General features: G+C 36.0%; 1 protein-coding gene across 2 annotated transcripts in view; it reads left to right on the forward strand.

The window, feature by feature from the left end:
• Window positions 1–19198, forward strand: part of LOC138697865 (probable serine/threonine-protein kinase kinX) — a 28214-nt gene extending 9016 nt beyond the window's left edge. The window contains exons 1-2 of one of the 2 annotated variants that reach the window (XM_069823449.1): window positions 5896–6039; window positions 16267–19198. In XM_069823449.1, the coding sequence (XP_069679550.1) occupies window positions 6028–6039; window positions 16267–17742 (1488 nt within the window). In that variant the 5' untranslated portion in view covers window positions 5896–6027 and the 3' untranslated portion in view covers window positions 17743–19198. Of the gene's footprint in view, window positions 1–5895; window positions 6040–16266 lie in introns of those variants that run through there. The other variant, XM_069823448.1, reaches the window with a different exon arrangement.
• Window positions 19199–20041: the final 843 nt, after the last annotated feature.

Below are 20041 nucleotides of genomic sequence, written 5' to 3' on the forward strand. Positions count from 1 at the left end.
AACGTTTAGCGCCTTTATGTGATCAGAGCACAGTAGGCTACGAACTCCAGTCCTTCATAATATAATGGAGACATTTCTAAGAGTTGTGAGCCGGGTTGATGGTTCGACCCACGTCAGTTTTTATTTATGTGCCGCTCACTGAATTGTCCCTTCCCTTTTCGGTAAAGTAACTTGATTCTGGGTTAATTGAAAGGATCGTTGTGCGTGTTGTCTAACTGCCCCCGCCAGCTCAGGATTTGAAAGTAAGACAATGTGCAACGCTCGCTCCAATACGATAATTATTCGCGTTCTAGATAGCAAGTTACATAACGCGGATTGAACTTGGCGCAGTGAAAGGTTACGTTTTGATTCATTACACAGTTAGAATGAAAAAAAAGTCAACAAGATCTGCATATATAGTTCTGGTGCTTTACGTGACCATTTGTATGCAAATATTAAAATTGCTGTTAAATACTTTGCGTGACTTCATATTTATTTCCTTAAGAAGTTCAACATTTTCATACGAAAACAAAGATTGTAACTTAAAGGAGTGCACTTTTGAAGATAAAAATACTTGCAGAAGGATAATATTAGAAGAAGATTACATTTTCAGTTACACCAATTGCAAAATTTGATATAAAATATTAATTATGCAGGTGGTAAAATTAATAAACATGAACAATAATTAACAAGCACAATTAATAGAATAATGTTATCAAGTTCGCAAAGAAATAATGTGGGAATACTTTGGCTGTTTGATGTTGTGTTCATCAGAAATCTCGGTAAAAAAAAAAAAAAAAACACTGTCCAATTTTTAACTATGGTCCGTCCCAGGGATCTGTGGAGTAGGAAGACGAAATAAAACCTGCGCAAGTGGTATGTGGGAGAGCTAGGACCAATGACCGCTCTGGGGGAGGCATTGGTTGAACGAAAATACCAATCGCTTGCAGAGAGGGGATCATTTCTCTCTGAACTCTACTCTACCACGAGCATCTTGCCCCTTAGCGGTCTCGAGCAGATGGTGCCCGCAATACACTTCGGCACAGATAGACTCCGCCCCCACATGCGCCAAGTCCCTCTACAGATTCCTGAGACGGACAATAGGTGCCTGAAATATTTTTCCATCAGAATATAGACACCTTATTAAAAATTTATAAATCAGAACATGAAGTAGTTCCTGAAGACTGATAGAAAGTAAGTTTGAAAAATTGGATATCACTTTCACGAGCTCACTCCAGTGAGATTTTTAACTGTGGGAAATTTTAAACAACGAAATGTATAGCCTATACATCTATAGACTCTACAGTTCACACATTTTAGAAGAGTTATAAGAGAGTATTGAGAGAGAAATTTCTCTCATAAGCCGGCTGGCGACGCATGGAGGGGGCTGACCTAAAGACGAGTGGGGTTGCCTGCTCGAAACCTGGGTACGCAGCGAATTTTAGTGTAGTCAGACGGTGTGGGTTTGGGAATGCGCCTAGGGTTAGTTTCATATAAGTTTTCTTACAGTACCGGTACATAAATATTCCTGCTACTTCTGTTTATTTACAGTAAGATCTGAAGAGTCACCTACTCTGTTGGGCCCCCGGGGATCTTTTAAGATGCAAAAGAGAGAGTGTGTGCGGAAAGCAACGGTAAGCTACCGCATTTATTCTTGCCAAGAAAAACTGCAAACGTGGATCATATGCGGAGACTAAGAGGAAGGCAGAAAATAGAAAAGATTGGAGAATGCTGGGTTTGCAGAACACTTGTGTGTATGTATTTGTGTATTAGCTATCACGAGTTAGTTGTTTCATTTTTAAATTCTGAAGAGTGTTCAGAATAGAAGTGTTAAATGTAACCCTAATTTATCGCCTCTCAATGCACGAACATTAATTAAAAATATTACTACAACTTCAGAAATTTCATTTCTGTCGTGCGTAGAGGGTAATCAATTCGTTTAGTAATTTTTAGTTCCTTTTCGGAAATTTCTTAAGTTTAACTTAAAATACTCAAACTACAATCATATACCAATCCAGAGATAAGGAGCTAAAATAACCACGTTTCCACAATTGATAAGTACAGTAGTGGCAAAAAAAAAAAACAGACCGACTCTTGTAGCTTATTTCAGAGCCTTGTTCACTCAGAGCACGATAAACTGGTAACTAAGACTTTCGTGGTTAGAATCCGGTCTGGGAAGGAAACTTTTTTTTTTTTTGTTCCTTATTCAAATTTATTCCCAATGCTTTTCGATTGGAGCGATATTTTACTACTTAATTAACTTATTATTTCCAGAACATGAATTTTACCAGTATCGAAAAGTAATGGGAATAAATTTGAATAAGGAACAAAAAAAAAAAAAGTTTCCTTTCCAGGCATGATTCGAACCACGAAAGTCTTAGTTACCAGGCTCTCGTGCTCTGGAGTGAACAAGGCTCTGAAATCAGCTACAAGGGTCGGTCCGGTTCTTTTTTTTTGCCACAACTGTACGTACAATGAACGAAGAATTAATGAAAAATTAAGTGAAGGTACAAATTACTAAACTTTATAAAACAATGGTCGTATTTTTTCTTCTGAATGGGACAATAGAAATACGAACTAACGTGAAGGGATGGATACATTGGCGAGAATGTTACACACCGAGACAAAGCAGACCAAACGTTAGACGACTAATAAAAAATGGAGAGATCAGTAGTAGAACTTCCTGGAGGCGACACAGGCCTACAAATCTAATTCTGGATGTTCGTGTTTTCATTGCCATTTATAAACATTACCACTCCAGTTTGCACATCGACAGAATAATAATGAAGGTACGGTACATATCACTTTAATACACCTATTGAAAAAGTTTATAAATTCCTAATTAAGATTTCTGATGAGAGGAGGATAGAATCCTAGATAGAAAATGCCATACATAAAATTATCATCATTCTCGTTCGATACGGCTCAACGCTTGGTCGCTCTGAGTTGCTTGTCTTGCATCTTGATCATAATAATAAATATATCCATGAGTAGGCTTAAGATAAGATGTGTAATTCCTAAGTTATTGATTGTTGTGAGCTTGCCAGTGATGATAATACATCGGTACTATTATACTGTACTACATAAAGTATACTCGTATTAAAACAATTATATTTTGTGAGGGAGGATAGAAGTTATTCCTGGCAGGGATGTTAATATGAATTAATGAGAGGGGGATTACTTTCCAACGGCGGGGGGGAAATCCCCCATCCCCCTGTTAATTCGCAACGTGGGCCTATGCGCATTACACCACGTTTAATTTAATTCTATTGTGGAACGTGTAAATTTCATTCATATCCTTATAGAGTAGAGTACTAAATAAATGACATGTTTAACGATACTTGAGTTGTAAATATTTTATCGTCAATGAAACAGCATTACAACACTGATATGTTCTATTAGGTAGAAGTTATACTTCTTAAGCTGTAAGTGTGTAGTAATGCTTTAAATGTTCGTGCGATGTCGTATTTATACACAATAGTCTTCAAAATAATGAGTAAAACAAATGGTTTACGATAGCTAATATAAGATATCAAGAATGAAGCACGAAAATGAACTGATTGTTCATAATTGAAAATTGTGATCCCAAAAAGCGTTCAGTCCATTTTTATGAAAGGACTGGAATAGTATTTTCATCCACTGGTCTACGGACAGAGCGAATTTTCAAGTGATATGCACAGTAACACAGACTTTCAGACAAGCTTTTGACTCATCTCGCTAGCATTATCACCTTCATCTCCCTCAGGCGCTACTTAATCACAGCAGTTGATAAAGATTCATAAAGTAACAAAAAGTAATCATAATTTAGGGTTTATAATATTATTATATTACGAGTAAAAGAACCAACTCAAGTTATATTCTTAATGTTTTAATTGTTACAGGAGAGCTCTTAAAACAACTGACGGTCGCTGGTTCAGGTTTATTATGGTCCTATATTTTAATAACGAGAGCCTTCCTATATCGATCCTCTGTTTCCTACTTCTAATTTTGTGATTATGATCTGCCCTTGAGTAATATATATTTTATGCTCGACCATGCCGAAATGTAGTAATTATATACCTGGTAGCAGCCCTTTAATAGACCTCATTAAAGTACACCTATTCATTAAAGTTCAGGTTCCACCAATCAGAAAACACCATTGTAGCAATATGAAAGCGCAAGTATCGACTATTCTCGGATATGCAATCGAAAGACAACTAGCGAAACGTCACGGAGGCTGGAAATCTAATACTGTCGCAGAAGGTTATGTTCTGTTACTATAATAATTAGCGTTAATTGTAAATAATATTCAAATAAATTAAATTTGTCATCTCGTTTTTCAATGTCTAAATCAATTTCAAGGTTATATCAAGATTAATGTTTATTTTACTCTTTAGAATATATCAAGGTCAATGACATTTGTGTCTCGGAAAAAATCAATACTTTCGCGTCTGCGCACATCTCACAATTTACGAGATACTGCACAAGGTCAGTTCCGCTCCCCAGTTAGATAAGAATAATATGAATACTTATGAATAATTTCAAGTTAGAAATATGGTGGAGCATAAAAAGTCGTATGAAACTTGCCTATAATGGTAATTAAGACGCTCGTATGAAAATTATGAAGCTCGCTTGCGCTCGTTTCATAAACATACTCGTTGCATAATGTACTATTTCAGTTCAATCCCCTGTCCGTACATGCTCTATACCTTGTATAATTCTTAAAGAGTGCACTGGATTATTTCTACTCAGTTGCTAGAGTGCCCCAACCCATTTCATAGACTTTTTCGCACGCATGGGCCTTGCTTTGTTTCATGAATTTCGCCACCCTTTTTTGTAAGTTATATTTTTTATCTTTTAATTATTAGGGGAGAGCCCTTAAAACCCCTGAAGGTAGCTGGTTCAGGTTTATTATGGTCCTATTTAAAAAACAAAGCTTTCCTATATCGATAATCTATTTCTTACTTTTGATTTTGTGATTATGAACTGCCCTTGAGTAATACGTAGGCTCTTAAGTTCAATCCCCTATGTCCCTCCACACTCTATGCCCCGCATACGCCTTAAGGGAGCTCATACAGTAGCGGTGCTGCAGATTGGAAACCTTTCACAAAATTTTAAACATCTCAGAGATAATTCAGTGGATCTTTCTCATTTTTTGTACACAAATAAGTGGTATTTGGGTCTCTCATTTAGAGTCAACAGATTTATAATTATCAAATTTATTTATTATTTTTATTAATTAATAAAAAAGATAATTAGCTGCTATTATTATTATTAGGTTATTTTACGACGCTTTATCAACAGCTTTGGTTATTTAGCGTCTGAATGAGATGAAGGTGATAATGCCGGTGAAATGAGTCCGGGGTCCAACACCGTAAGTTACCCAGCATTTGCTCGTATTGGGTTGAGGAAAACCCCGGAAAAAACCTCAACCAGGTAACTTGCCCCGACCGGGAATCGAACCCGGGCCACCTGGTTTCGCGGCTAGACGTGCTAACCGTTACTCCACAGGCGTGGACAATTTGCTGCTATATAAGAGAAAAAAACATAATATCTCTCCGCCACTTGTCAGATTCTAAGTTTATTTTTTATTTCTGGCTCCAGACATGCAGTGATAGAGGAAGAAGAATATGAAGTAATCAGAAAATACTTGGAAAACGAATATATTAATAGAAAAGGGTGGTTGTATTAAAGGGATGGTGGATCGAAGAGCAGAAATGTGATTGTCCACCATAACTATGAATTGTAAAGTTGGCTGACAAATATCATATCATATCATCATATCTGATAAGCTATGACCAATAAGTTGAACAAACTTTGAACAAAGAATAACTATGACGAAACTGATACAATTTCAAAAACGGAACCGAATTGGAAAGTGGTGTTATATGACACATTTGAGCGGGGCCGCAGGGCGTGTGTTCGAATGGATAAAGGAGACGCAAAGCTCTGATATGGCGAAAGTGTGCGAAGCAGGGTCGATCACTGCGGTCCGGGCGGGCGTCGTGAGTGGTCGCTATAAAAGCGATAGGCGCGCTCTAGCCGGCACTGTGTAGCAAGCGTCCCACCATGAGGATCCACGTGAGTATGCGAGCCTACACGGCAGCTCCCCGCAACGTCTACATTCTGAACTTGCCTTAGGACAAGAACTGAGTTGGCACAGAAATTAATATTTCACTGTCTGTTGCTGCTACATTATCTAATGTTTGCTTTCAACTGTCACTCTGTAAAAGAATTAATGACAGCTATAAAATGCTCGTGCAAATTGTGAACGCGAATGATATCCTTTATTAATTATTTCAGTTGGTATTAAATATAACGCCATACCCTTTTACACTTACAGACATGAAAATAGAAATTACATATTTTATATGATAATTAATTAATTCTATTGTTCACAGTTACCTTCAATTCTTGTCAGTGAATAGTGTGTCATCTTTCTTAGAAATGTTTTTAAATGCATAACTTATAAACAATTCGAGACTGGAAATTTTAATTATTAACAGTACAAATAAATATAGTCTATTAGTAATGGGATGTATTTCACATTTATCTATGTATTCTGAATAAATAGTTTTAGTAGGCCTACATATCAAAACGTCAGAATAATTCTAAAATCGTAGAATTTACGTTAAAATTAAGGGGTTAGGTACAGCTTACAGCAGTAAAATTTTGGAAATATTAACCATTTTTTCCTCAATTACTGTATCTTGTGGAATAATGAAAATTAGTAGGTGTAAAACATTGTCTTTCTGCTATATGATAAAAATATTTTTACGATTTAAAAAATTATTTATATATATATTTTTTTCAAAATTCAAAAGGGTGGCAGTTCACCGTCAGTGATGAAGCTTATCCCTCATAAGTCAAAAACTATCAAACATTCTGTGATGAAATTTTTTATATGCATTTATGCATGTCATGTCTACAATATGATGCAAAATGACTTCTGTACCTTTGATACATTGTCTGATAAAAAAATAAATTCATTTAAAAATGGTCAAATATCAGTATTCTCTTCTAACACAAAATAAAAAAAAAAATATATTTACTAAGGAATGTAGTTGAAAATGCATGCTATTGTAAACATGAGTTTTAGCAATAAAATAAAAGATAGAGAACATGAAAAAATTTAAAAAGTTTGTGAGTTATGAGGGAAACGCTTCATCACTGCACAGTGAACTGCCACCGTTTTAAATCCCAAAAATATTTTTTTTTTTCATATAGCAGGACAAAGTTTTACACATACCAATTTTCATTATTGTACAAGATACAATAATGCAGAAAAAAATGTTGAATATTTCCAAAACTTCTACTGCTGTAAGCTGTACCTAACCTCTTAATATTCATAAATAATAAAAAAGATCCCAGGGGATTCTCAGAAGGCCTATAATTGTATGGAACGTTTAACTGATTGGTGCTTGTGCGATTGTATGGACTTTAAAATTTGTAGGTTGTGATATCTATGAAATAAATTAATGATCATGATGCATGTTTCATTATTAAGAGTTACTTTATTTGTATCCTTTGTGCTATTTTGCGGTTTGCATCTAACCGCTGCCGTTAAGAAGCAATTATGCGTTGCGGGTTGCATCGGTGTGCTCCCACTAAGGAATAAGATACGCGTAGAGTATTAAAGAAATGGTAACTGACATTTTATCCGAATAGATGCCAATTTAAATGTTCCACGTTAAAAAATGCCGGCAGTAGCGTGTTTGCCTACTAATACGTGGCTGCACTCAGGCGAGGATTCGAATCTCGTCTGTGCTGATTACTTGGTTGAGTTTTTCCGAGGTTTCCTCCAACTCAGATAAACCCATGAAGAATCCTCGGCCTCATATCGTCAATTATCATCTCGCTCTTAATTTCACCGACCCAAATAACCTAGTAGTACATATAACGTCGTTAAATAACTGAATAAAAAATCAACCTACAAGAAACAATTTTACTTCATATATAATGAGATATGTTTACATTAAAATGGAACTGTGTAAAATTCGAATAGCATTGCCATTTTATTCTCCAATCGTCATTAACTTGTTGGCTGAACCATTTACAATTCTAAACATTGAGTTAATGAATGACACATTAAGGCGCTAGAGAGCAGAAAGATTAATATCTTTTATTAAGTAACGAAGGAACGGAAATGAGAAACGTTGCAGCTAGAGCCATAACCACTGCTAATCACGTAATCTAGCGTCGGAAATGTAAAATTATATAAACGTTTAGGCATGTGAAACTTTGTACTCGTAACAAATATTTGAAGTGACGACCGCTAACTTCATTACAAAGTATGAAAGGACGAACTATGTTCGTTTTATTTTCTCGAAAATTCTGTGCTTACTTCTGAATGGGGAACAAGTGATGCATGAATAGTACTGAAATACCATCACACTCTATGAACTGCCAACTTAATGAGGAAGCGGCTAGTTGGGTTATCTGTCACAAAGACGAAAAAATAAAATATTTGACAAGGCTATACCACCTGAATTTCTTGTTTCCGATCATGGATAGCTTAAAAAAGTATTGATCTCATTGTCTTCCACAATTGTATAAATTTACGCTACGTCGTTCAATAACATTCTCTATAACTAAATAGGACGAATTCACTTCTGTACAGACAAAATCTTCACTTAGAGAAACAAATTTGTAAGAAATGAAATCATAACCCACACAAGAAGAGTTTGGATAGATTCAATTTTTTACTTTCCATAATACGTTTATCCTGAGCAACATTATAAAGAAATTAAAAATAAGTTTAATTCCGAATAATTTCGAGAGAAAAATTGTTCCGGAGCCGGGTATCGAACCCAGGACCTTTGGTTTAACGTACCAACGCTCTACCACTGAGCTACCCGGGAACTCTAACAGACACCGATCCAATTTTTCCCTCTATATCCACAGACCTCAAAGTGGGCTGACAACCGTCAAGCAACCAACTTCGAGTGCACACTAACTCCGTGTGACTTAAATTGTGGTTTTCTGTTAACGAAGAGTGACGTGTATTATGCAAATCAAGATTTCAGGTATAACTCCCTGTAAAGTTGATTTGAATAATTTCGAGGGAAAAATTGTTCCGGAGCCGGGTATCGAACCCGGGACCTTTGGTTTAGCGTACCAACGCCAATCTTGATTTGCATAATACACGTCACTGTTCGTTAACAGAAAACCACAATTTTAAGTCACACGGAGTTAGTGTGCACTCGAAGTTGGTTGTTTGACGGTTGTCAGCCCACTTTGAGGTCTGTGGATATAGAGGGAAAAATTGGATCGGTGTCGGTTAGAGTTCCCGGGTAGCTCAGTGGTAGAGCGTTGGTACGTTAAACCAAAGGTCCCGGGTTCGATACCCGGCTCCGGAACAATTTTTCCCTCGAAATTATTCAAATCAACTTTACAGGGAGTTATACCTGAAATCTTGATTTGCAAGTTTAATTCCGTTTAAAAATGGTTTTTATGTAAAGCAACTTTTAAGACCTTTCAGTGATTTCAGAAGTTTTTATTTTTATTTTAGTAGGTTATTTTACGACGCTTTATCAACATCTTTGGTTATTTAGCGTCTGAATGAGACGAAGGTAATAATGCCGGTGAAATGAGTCCGGGGTTCAGCACCGAAAGTTACTCAGCATTTGCTCATATTGGGTTGAGGGAAAACCCCGGAAAAAACCTCAACCAGGTAACTTGCCCCGACCGGGAATCGAACCCGGGCCACCTGGTTTCGCGGCCAGACGCGCTACCCGTTACTCCACAGGTGTGGACGATTTCAGAAGTATCTTGACTTTTGAATAACTCTGATTTTTTGCAAAACGATTGGTACATAAAGTTAAACATGAATGTGTTTATTTATATTTAATTACTGAATTAATTAATTTATGACGGAAGTAAAAATAATTTGGAAGTATTTGACAGTGAATAATGATGCGATTATTGCATGTAAAAGAAATATATAATAAATCATGTTTACACAATTTTTAAGCGCGAGTTCTCTGCTAAAATTCTTTTTGAGTAGGCCTACCTTGGAAAACATTCACATGAATTTTATTTCCACAATTTTATCTCACTATAAATTGTGGCGGACAAGGTCGCAGTTGGGGTTTTTCCCGGGATTCTCCCGATTTTCCCCAAATTAGTCATTTACATCATTCCGTCACCATTTCTCCATTTCATTATCATTCCGTAGCGTTCCCCGACGCATGGAGAGGCTGGCCTAGGGACGAATGGGGTTGCCTGCTCGAAACCTGGACCAGAGAATCTTAGTGTGGTCGGCCGGTGTGGGTTTGGGAATGCTAGCGCAATAGATCTGAACAAGGTCGCAGTGCTGGGCCATAGTGCCCCCCTCCGTTAAATTCAATTCAATTCAATCTGACTATAAAACTCTTAATTATACATTCAGTTTTAATTCTTCTTCTTTTTCCTCCATTCATTTATTAGTGTAATATGTAGCTAATCTGCGATGTTTGCAATGAAGGGGGAAAGGAACTGGTCACCCCATTATCCCCTGGCCTTATTGCCTCATAAGTAGTGCTATGTTGGTATCACTTGTGAGGTTCAGACTTGTCTTCGGAAAGTTGACTAAACAACAACATTCTTTTGTCTTAGACGTTCTGGATCTCTTCGTCCTCTGAACTTAAGGTGACAATATCACTTTTTGAATTATACTGTACATTAGCCCATTGTACCTAGATAGTAATTTCAATTTATTTTATATAGTTCTATTTTGTTATTGACCTTATCCAATTTTGTACATCCTAATAAAGATCTGAGAAATTTCATTTTCTATGCTTGAATGCGGCTATAATTTTTTTTTCCTGGTCCAAGATTTGCAGCAATATAACAGAACCAGATCACCTCATTTTATAAAGTTTTAATTGTATATCTGTTTGTGTTTTTTTAAATATTCATTGGATAGTTTGACACACTGTCCGATATTCATTTAATTTAATTTCCGCATCTGTAATCCAATTAAAGAAATGTCGCAACCAAGGAAATTAAAATTCTGAACTTGTTCCAAACAATTATTTTATAGAACAATAAAGTTATATTGTCCATTTAAATTTTCAATTTTAATTCTTTAAAATCAAATTTAATCATTTTATATCAAGCAAGAGAGTAATAAATTTTAAGAATAATATTTCTGTATGTTTCTACCTGAGGAACACATTATTTTCGTAACTTAATTTCGTTGTCTTCAGAATTAAATTTTATTACTATACAATACACAATACCGGTACAAAAAGTTTTAAAAATTTGCGCATAAAATGAACGCTTTGTTCTCCATTGCGATAAATTTCTCTTAGTTGAAAGTTACAATTATGATTGGCAAGAAGAATGTACAGGTGTTTTCTCGCTTCCTGGCTGCATAAATACCTTAGTCACTGCCATCTACCTCTACTCGGCCGTTCACAGTAATTGCAGTTTGTCGGTTGGCGGCAAATTATCCGAGCTGAAAACGTTATCCAAACCAGGCCACGTGTTCTTACTATTCCCTTTATTAGACTATAGGAATTTATGGTAAGAACATAATTCGGCCCTGAAGTGGAATAAAAGAATTTTGATATCATAGGCCTATGAACATAAATAGCCCATTACGCATTAGGATTAGAAATCGTGTTCTGTCTGTATAATTAATGTACTTATAATTTTATTGATATCTCCAATATTTCATAGGCCGTACATCGTCTCATCTTCTCCCAGATTTGTAACTTATAGAAAGAGTTAAATCATTTATAATAAAATGAAATAAAATCTAATAATTATAAACATAAAAAATGTATCTACTAAAGTAAATATATACAAATATACGCATACTGTTACTCAAGATAAATTATTTATAAATATAATTTTAAAGACAGTGTAGTATTTATTTATTAACAATGTTCATAATAATACATGTATACCAATTATGTTTCCTGAGCAGTAGCTATGGGATACCAATTCTGAGGAGTAACCATCAACCTGAAGAATCATATGTTTGCTGTTGGGGTCTATTTCTCATAGATGGTGTTTTCATTACTGCTTAAGAAAACACATTTTCCGAGTCGTACTTTCGGAGTTGTCCGTGTGGATATGCTATCCTTACTGTAGATTAAAAATATCGGGTAATATGTGCTGGTACAGTTTATCGACAGCCATATCTACATCCGCTGTATTGAGTTCAAGCAGGGTTACTTCTTCAGAATGTGCTTAAACACCAAATACACATGCTTTTGGAAGCAGCGTCATCAGTAATAGGTTCTTGCAATTCTGTCTACAACTGTAGGTGTTTCTGGGACCAATGTTGTATCCGAATAAAGGTACAGCCCATTGACTGTCTGGCTTTTCAAGGGCCGGAACAGTGATTAAACCATGTACTGTGCCGGTATTTTTCCGGCACTCTGTTATTTTCCTTTCGAAGTTCTTTATTGATTTTTATAGAGTTGATCTTGTGTGATCGGTTTTCTTTATTTCTTTCTTTCTCCAATAGATGGCTCTCTCTTGGCGTGGTTTCTTTTGCTTTACGTCTTTTGTATTATTATTTAATATATTATGTCGGGGGACGAGACTATTTCCGGGGTTTGAGGTTTGCTCACCCATTGGCTAATTTTTTAATTTTTCCGTTGCGATTTTTTCTTCGTCCGCCAATATGTGGCGGAGAGTGGCGTGACGGAAAAATTTTATAATTAGCCAATGAGTGAGCAATCCTCAAACCCCGGAAGTAGTCTCGTACCCCGACATAATATATTACGTAATAAAACAAAAGAAACTAAGCTAAGATAGAGCCATCTATTGGAGAAAGAAAGAAAGAAGTAAAGAAAAGCGATCACAAGGGTGAACCCCTGAAAAATCAATAAAGAACTTCGAAAGAAAAATAACAGGGTGCCGGAAAAATACCGGCACAGAAAAATTTCAAAATTAGCGCGTGGATGAGTAAACCTCAAACCCCGGAAATAGTCTCGTCCCCCGACATACATTAAATAATAAAACAAAAGACATAAAGCAAAATAAACGAAGCGAAGAGAGAGCCATCTTTTGGAGAAAAAGAAATAAAGAAAACCGATCACAAGGGATCAACCCCTGAAAAACCAATACAGAACTTCGAAAGGAAAATAACAGGGTGCCGGAAAAATACCGGCACATTATTTAGGCTCACATTGGACTATATGAGCCGTTCAGAGCAGAAGTGGTGTAAGTCAAAAATGGGTAATGAGGGTCAAAGTAAACATTCTGTAAAATACAGGGCAAAGTAGCAATTAATATTCAATTTATTTAAACTATTAGTAGTCAGTGGATGGCAAGAAGGCAATATTAATTGTTACTTTGCGCTCTATTTTACATAATTTTTACTTTAAACCTCATTACTCAATTTTCATTTACACCACTTCTGTTCTGAACGGCTCATATGTGACGACTGTTCCAGTCAGGTGGGCTGGGTGGCATTTGTAAATCCGAAACTGACAGGCGAGTTATTGATGGAGCCAAGATCCAGGACCCGGAGCCTCAAGCCAGTAGATTCCCACAAGACTTCACCCAGTCTATTTTTAACTACTGCAGATTACAGATGAAATGCGGGAACGTTGAGAGTAGGCTACTGGAAGAACGAAAGAAGGAAACGGGAGTATTCGGAGGAAAAAACCCTCTAAAACGTGTCCTTTGTCTACAAAAAAAAAAAAAAAAAAAAAAAAAAGACTCATCACGAACATTGTGCAAGCTCTTAGCTATAAACATGAGTGTAACAGAGATTACTGACAGACAATCAAGCTGATGTATTTTATAGAGGCTTGTAGGCCAATTTAACCGGACAGACACGAGAAAATCACATAATTCCCCCTCTGAGTATCGACCCTCACTACAAAGGGATACGAAGCTAAAAGCAACTATATATTTATGTTTCAAGTTGCGATATTTTACGGGAGTGTAAAACTTATATTATATTTTGTTTTACATCATAAATTAAATTTCATATTTCCATCTTACAAGCTAACATTCTCATGGGAGCAGATAAAAAAGTTGTTTTTTTCTTCCGCCACGTTAATAATGTCAAACAAGTGCGTGTAAAAATTTTAGCCACTCGATCACAATTGAGAGGGCCGTAAAATAAGTTTTCCTGGGGCCGTTTACAGAAAGAAAACACCATTTAATTGGAAAAATTTATTGGAACAGATACAAAAACTGTGGAGCTATTTTTCAACATATCCCCCACTGGAGTTGAGACTTTTGTCATACCATGGGATCGACAGAGAGTTTCAGACCGCTATCACACACTGGTTCCGATCCCAGGCGGCAGACTTCTACGACACTTCTACAAAAGTTAACCTCAATTCCGGTGGGGAACATATTGAAAAATGCTCAACAATTGCTATATCTGTTCCAATAAATCTTTCCATGAAATTGTGTTTTGTTTCTGTAAACGTCCGCAGGGAGACTTATTTTTTACGGCCCTCGAAATTGCGCTCGAGTGGCCAAAATTTATAGAAGCACTTGTTTTAACATTACTAACATTGTGGAAGGAAAAAAACTCTTATCTGCCCCCACGAGAATGTTTGTTTGTTAGCAGTAAAGATTTCATCATAGACTAGAGATAAACTTTGAAAACTCGTAACCATACAACGTCTTACTGGATATTTTCATATAATTGCACAAATAAATTATGAAATTTAAATGGTGTGTTAATATTCGGTAAAATAACAATTTTAAATCTCACAGGGATCGTTCTCAGTAATTTATTACTGCACTCACTACTAAGAGGCGATATTCAGCAAGTGTCTATATTCATCTTACTTTATGAAATATTAAAATGTTTTCAATTGGAAGTCATTATAACTAGCGTTTATTTTATACACCTCTGTACGCAGTTCCTGGTTATGGAAAAGCATCATGCATAACCAATTGGTATTCATCTCTCTTTGTAATTAACCAGAAATGAAAATATTGAATAGTAAAAACACACAAAAAGAAGCACTGGAATGACAATTGTTTTTAGTGAAATATTACATAACTATTTTCATCATAATGTGATTGACATTTACGTGAACAAATAATATTTATGGAGCCATTCGATCCATAATTCTGCTTAGTATATCAAACAATCACTGTCTGCTGCATTTACAAGTAACCTTGACCTCTATCTAGCACTATAATTAACTATTGATATGGAGAGAAAAAAGAAAATATAACAGCATAGGTATAATGAAACATCTCTTTCTTCTTTTCGTATTTTATATAGAATAAAGCCAGTTTTTGTGATTTATAACTCAAGTATTCGGGTCGCATGTATAACTTCTTCGAAAAACAAAACTGAAAATTTAACAGAAAATTTTAGCGTCGAATTTGCGTGCTAAAGTCAATAATAATAATAATAATAATAATAATAATAATAATAATAATAATAATAATAATAACCATTATGTGAGGGCGGCAATGAACCTTCGGGTTCCTTAAAAGCCATTTGTAAGTATAAGTAACCATTATCACCGCAATTTTACTGGCTACAATTTTTTACATATGTCACACATGTTTTGCACTGAAGCAAGAAACCTAATACTACTTATGGAACCATCCCAGAAAGCTTTAAACTTAATCTGTAGATCCTCATTTGTTAAATTTTGAATTGCCATATGATCTTCCTCTATTCCTGACTATTAAGGACATAGCTTCTGCTTAGTTCGTCAGTCCATCGTGTTGTATTTCCACATTCATGTTAGCTATTGTTGGATGAAATACAGTTAATATCCGTAGCTCAGTCGTCTCTTATTCAATCGCATGACATGCCAACCTTCTACCATTGCTTTACATGCGTTTTCCATCCGTTTCATACTTAATGTAAAATAAATTTTGTTTTTAGTACAAATTTACCTTTCAATATAAAAGTATAATTAGGTATTATTATTATTATTATTATTATTATTATTATTATTATTAATCTATTCATCATCAACATAATTACTTTTTCGCACTAATTCCATATGCATTTAAATATATAACAGATCCATAAAAATATTAAGTAATTTACCATTGTTATTACAGCTAATATTGCAGTCATTTTTGTAATGAAATAGTAGACGAATATGTTGTATGTTTCAATTTATTAGTTAAATTCATGTAAATTACTCTGTAATCTCAACAGCTATATATAAACATTCAACTGTGTAGCGACAGATATTACACAAATTCCTTGAGACATTCTGAAACGTAACAAAGTATCTCTCTCTTGCTAGAAACAATTCCCAGTCATATAAAGATTAGCGTAGCAGTCTACTTCTATGTTTCACGCCTTCATGATGTGTTACATGTCAAAATTCACTTTCAATTTTAGCATCAATTATCTCATTGCAGGTGTGCCTTGTGCTTCTGATCCTGGGGCTGAGCTTGGCAGCTCCAGTTGAGGAGAAAAAGGCTAAGAAAGGTGAGGCGAAGTCTTTGACAAAAGTGTCAGGGAAACAAGAACCCAAAAAAGCGCGTGACAACAAACCAGAGAAGCGCGGAGCACAAGAAGAGCAGAACGAAGGGGCTGAGTCTGCTCAGTACGAAGCCCAAGGTCCTTCTCAGCAGGAGTACGAGGCTCAGGGACAACAGCAGGAGTATGAGATCCAGGGACATCAGCAGGAATATGAGGCTCAGGCACAACCGCAAGAATATGAAGCCCAGGGACATCAGGAGGAGGCTCAGGGGCATCAGCAGGAATATGAGGCTCAGGGGTATCAGCAGGAGTATGAGGCGAATGCACAACCACAGCAGGAAAATACCCACGCCGAGCAAGAGGAAAGTAAGCATGCTGAGCATCATGAAAGTGTGCAAGCAGAACATAAAGAGGGAGAACATGCCCAACAGAGTGCAGCCGAGCACCATGCGGAAGCATCAAAAGAACTCGAGACTGAGGTAACTCATCACAAACCACTTGTCATAGAAAAGGTCGTTCACGTACACGTTGCTGTTCCTCATCCATATCCTGTCGAGTACGTGAAGCACGTACCATATCCAGTGAAGGTGCCAGTACCCGTTATCGTACACAAACCGTTCCCAGTTCCAGTACCCCAGCCGTATAATGTCACCGTCGAAAAGAAAGTTCCATATGAGGTAGTGAAGCATGTTCCATACCACGTCAAAGTACCTGTTAAAGTTCCAGTGAAGGTACCTGTTGAGGTCCATGTTCCAAAACCGTATCCCGTCCACATTCCTAAGCCTGTACCTGTCCCCGTGCCTCATCATATCGTTCAGTCGGTCCCAGTCTTTATCAATGACCATCATCAACATAAACCAGAAATCAAACTGGAAAGTCACAAAGAGGAAGTAAAACTTGAAGTCCATAAGGAAAGCCATAAAAAAGAGGAGACGCAAGAACAAAGCGTCCCTGGTTCTAAGTGTTGCGTTGCTCAATCAGAATCGCTTGAGGTGAAAACTCCAAAGGAAGAAGAAGTAAAGATTCCTGAGACACATCACCATGAAGCGATTCCAGAAACATTTCAATATGAAAGCTTACCCGAATTTCATCATAGCGCATTTCCAGAGACCCATCATCAATTGACTATCCCTGAACATCATCAACTGACAGTCTCTGAAGAAAGTCATCATCATCTCAGTCTTCCTGAACATCATTCCTTACCAGAAACATATCATCAAAGCCATCATGAATCAGTAGGTGAACTTATCGGTTATAGTGGTCACGAATTTAATGTTTTCGGAGGAGATCATGAAGCTTCAAGCAGTGTTGGTTATGAGACTTTTGTTGGAGGTCATGACGGTGGTTACGTGAGCCATAGTGGAGGAGAGAAAGGTCACGGGTACAGTTTTCAAAGCTTTAAAAGTTGTTAATTGGCGTTCATCAGCATAACTCATCATCCACATTAAAATAAATACTCATTGCACATTAAACACGAACCCACAACTATTAGATTATTATATCACTCGCACGGACACATCACCTCAATTCTGATAGGACGTTTGTAACTACAGTGTTATTCGAGCCTGTTACATGGCAGATATAGGTGAAAAAAGAAGAAATGTTAAAAAGATATTAGTTTCTAAGAACTGTAACTATGGTTATTTTAATAGCCTACCACTGTTGAATTCCTTATTTAGAGTAGTATAATTTGGAGTTGCACATTATACTAGACGGTTGCATTTGTTTCTTATTTCACAGCTGAGTAATGCACTTATTATTATGGGTATCAGAAGATTCTGCAACGCTTCGACTGTAGTTATATATGACCGAATAACATGCAAAGAGCAACTAAGAAGAACAAAAAAACTAGAGCGGCATTTTGGTTCGTTCGTATCACATCTTTCACATTCAAAAATTTCTTAATAGAGTTGTTATCTGAGCTCTTACACAGGATTGGAGAAATAATGGCATAAAGTAGACATTGACTATTTCTATTTATTTCTAACTACTTTATTACATATGAAATCTAAAACTGGCAAACAAATTAAGCAGGAGTCTTTTTCATCATGATCATTTTACATTATCATTATTTATCGCTAGCACAATTTTATTTGTTACATTTCATGAATCAAATGCTTCCATTTCCACAGGCAGAAGGTACTTACTAATTCAAATCACAGTGTTTTGAATTTATATGCAGGTGACTCGAGTATGAATGCGATGCAATGAACACGCTCATTAATTCTGTGATAAACCATTCATCACCATTACTCTAGAAACAAAACTTGGTTATCATTAATTTGATTAATGAGGACCCGAGGCTAGTCCAGGTTGTCTCTAGGAGTACAGTGAACTATTTTAATTTTTACTTACACTGAATAGAGAGACAGATATCAATGTATGAAAAAATGATTGTAATTATTTGTAATAAAATGTATTATATTGTATTATACATATTGTCTTGTTATAATTGTAAATAAAAATTACTTTCCAGTCATGTACATTTATGAAACAAACATCAAGAAATGTGAAGAAGTGTGGCGGCAGTTAACCAAAAGAATTTCTAATATGAACATTACAAATAAAGAAATGAATACATATACATAATAAATAGGAATATATATATATATATATATATATATATATTTAGACGAAGTCTTACATCTATTTAACAAAATGATTACTGCAGAACAGATAGGCTTACCAACAGATACATTTGCCGTTCAATACACACTTTTGATTAAGTTAAAACTTTAAAATAACCACTATATCGTCATAAGTTGAGTTGAAGTATTTATATCTGTTTTGAAAATTGAAGTTTCTATACGTAACTGTAAATATCAAATATTGTACGCATCATTAAAAAACTGTGATAAAATAAAGAAATACATGTTCTTGGCTTTTAATTTAACCACAGGAATATACTCCAATTCGAAGATTTAACATAGTTACTTAATTGTACAATTTGACGTTTATTCGTGCTGACGCAATGGTGAGTATTATGAAATTTTCGTAAATTTATTCTTATGTAATTGCAACCCACTCAATAACCAGGTGGTCGTGGTGATGGTGGTGGTGGTTGACTGGTGGGGTGGTGCTGGTGGTGGTAGTAGTAGTAGGTAGTAGTAGTAGTATTAGTAGTAGCAGTAGTAGTAGTAGTAGTAGTAGTAGTAGTAGTAGTAGTAGTAGTAGTAGTAGTAGTAGTAGTAGTAGTAGTAGTAGTAGTATAGCAGCAGCAATAATAGTGTAGCAGTAATACATAATTTAGCTTTCAACTGTAGAGGTTGTAAAGCGTCCAGATTCATCGTTGGAGAGAAAAGGAGACGAATTTTATCTGGAGTTCTTTATCAGGAACAGGGTTCTCTTGTATGTCGCCAATACAAAGGTTAATTGGCGACGATATCACGAGATGGCGAATACCATATGATATCTTGGGTATAGTATGTGCTCGCATCACTAGATGGCAGTGTGACTAATAAGACTAATTTACTTACTTTTACTTTTAAAGGCTTCTCCACTTTATAAGCGGTTGCCTTGGATTCCCTTTTTCCATTCTTCTCTATTATTCCAGGATCCATCTTCCAGGCCTCTAGCTCTCATTGCTTCTATAATTCTTCCCCTCCACATATATCTAGGCCGTCCTCTTTTTTCTTCTTCCAGGTGGAGACCAATTCAATACTTTCTTGGGCTACCTCTCGTCTGACATCCGTAGCACATGTCCAAATCATT

The sequence above is a fragment of the Periplaneta americana genome, chromosome 4 (genome assembly GCF_040183065.1).
Source record: "Periplaneta americana isolate PAMFEO1 chromosome 4, P.americana_PAMFEO1_priV1, whole genome shotgun sequence".
Classification (NCBI taxonomy): domain Eukaryota; kingdom Metazoa; phylum Arthropoda; class Insecta; order Blattodea; family Blattidae; genus Periplaneta; species Periplaneta americana.